At 43.7% G+C, this 1,889-nt stretch overlaps 1 protein-coding gene across 1 annotated transcript; it reads left to right on the forward strand.

Annotated features, from left to right (window-relative positions):
- Positions 1-700: 700 nt before the first annotated feature.
- On the forward strand, positions 701-1,350 carry LOC123075379 (leucine-rich repeat extensin-like protein 4). Its single transcript, XM_044498000.1, has 2 exons — positions 701-779; positions 896-1,350. The coding sequence occupies exons 1-2, from the start codon at positions 716-718 to the stop codon at positions 1,297-1,299; spliced, it is 468 nt and encodes a 155-aa protein (XP_044353935.1). The 5' UTR covers positions 701-715; the 3' UTR covers positions 1,300-1,350.
- Positions 1,351-1,889: the final 539 nt, after the last annotated feature.

The raw sequence follows: 1,889 nt of genomic DNA on the forward strand, positions 1-1,889 counted from the left end.
TCGACTCCATGTTAGCCAGACTAGCCGCTGAATGAAGATGTTGCAGTATTAGGTTGGAAGGTCCTTCAGATCTGGGAGTTGAAGCACAAAGCGCTCAACAATTTTTTTGTTATTTTTTCCCAGGATTCCTAAATATCAGTCCACTGAGGACTTAACGAAGTCTTAGTCGACGCTATATTTATTAGATGTATAGGCGTTTTGCATGAGAGATGACCTTAACATATTGTTTTCCACGACGAGTTCTCTCACTAGATTTTTTTTTTCATGTAAGCAACTATGAGTAGGCAAGTATTATTTGTGTTTTGCTCTTACACTGCCATCAATGTAATTGCACCAAGAGCCAGTAGAAGGGATTTTTTTTGGCGGGGTAGCACAAGCTTTTATTTAGATACACATGATTAATTACTGGAGATAGATGCTATACACAAATGCTTGTATCCAATATTTGGATTTCCATATCTTCCAAGACATTACACAAATGCTTGTATCCAATATTTGAATTTCCCTACCCTCTAAGACATTACACAAATGTTGTATCCAACATTTGGATTTTCATATCCTCTAAGACATTACACAAATGCTTGTTTTCAATATTTGGATTTCCATATCCTCTAACGCAATCAGTGCATAGCCAAAAGGAGTGCAATAAATAGCACTCAAACCCCATTCTTCATCTCACAGCATCATTCCAACAACTTATTTTGAGCACTTGGCCATGGCATTCAGCGGCGGCCAGATGCTCGCTGCCTTCACCCTGGGCTTTCTTCTCATGGCCTTCTGTAAGTTCATATAGCAGATTTTATCGCATCACAATTCCATGCAATTTTAGATCAATCGACGAAACAATTGCTTCTATAATTTTCTGGTGCACACACTAATTCTAAGTCACTTGCAGGTGCGGAGGCTCGGGTATGCATGTCCCCTAGCAAGTTCTATAAAAGGAGCCCTTGCAAGAACGTGCGTTGCACCGCGGCCTGTCACAAAGAGCACTTCAAGGGTGGTTACTGCTCCAGTAAGAAGTCAATTGTAGGCGACGAGCTCAAGGAAGACAACGACGACAACCGCTTTCGCAAACCTCCTAAGAAAACGAGGTGCATCTGTACATTTCCATGCGGCTCTAAGGCCCCACCACCACCGTCAGAACCTGAAGTGCCAGAGCCACCGGGTGAACCCGTGGTGCCGGAGCCGCCATCCAAAGATCCTAAGAAGAAGCCGCCACCGCCGCCATATGAACGTGGCATGCCGGTGCCGCCCTCGAGAGAACACAAGAAGAAGCTGCCGCCAGCTGCCGACCAGTGAGCAAATGGTCTAGTCCGCCTATCCGAGGAAAATGATTTTAATAAGAGAGGAATTAATCAACGCTTGACTTGTACACATGCATAATTGATTGCATGACAATAATAATAATCCTTTTTTGAACTGAGTAATAATAATCTTGGTACTGTTAAAGGGACCCTATCGCTGTGATGGTTCCACCTTCTCGCACCCCTCCTACATTCCCATGCAGCCAACACTAATCTTTTTTCCCTCGTACGAACCCCGCATATCCAACGAGTTGTTGGAGATACGCCCTAGAGGCAATTATGTATGATGATATTTCCTATGTGTTTACGAGTAAAGATAATCCTTGGACATTATCAATGATGTATATCAATAAGTACGTGACTTGTTTTTGAGACTATGCATTGTATGATGACTGTCCTAAAAGGTCCCTAGTCGCAAGGGCTGTGTGGACGCGCAGCTGACTAGACTAGCATATGACACGGTGGATGGCTCGGTCTCACTAGCCATGGAGCATTGGATGCTAACCGGATACTATGAACTTGGAAAGGTCTGGTCAGATTCGACATAGTCGGATCCGAGTCGATATAAGGTATGAGTCGGATAGA

This window comes from Triticum aestivum, chromosome 3D, assembly GCF_018294505.1.
Source record: "Triticum aestivum cultivar Chinese Spring chromosome 3D, IWGSC CS RefSeq v2.1, whole genome shotgun sequence".
Classification (NCBI taxonomy): domain Eukaryota; kingdom Viridiplantae; phylum Streptophyta; class Magnoliopsida; order Poales; family Poaceae; genus Triticum; species Triticum aestivum.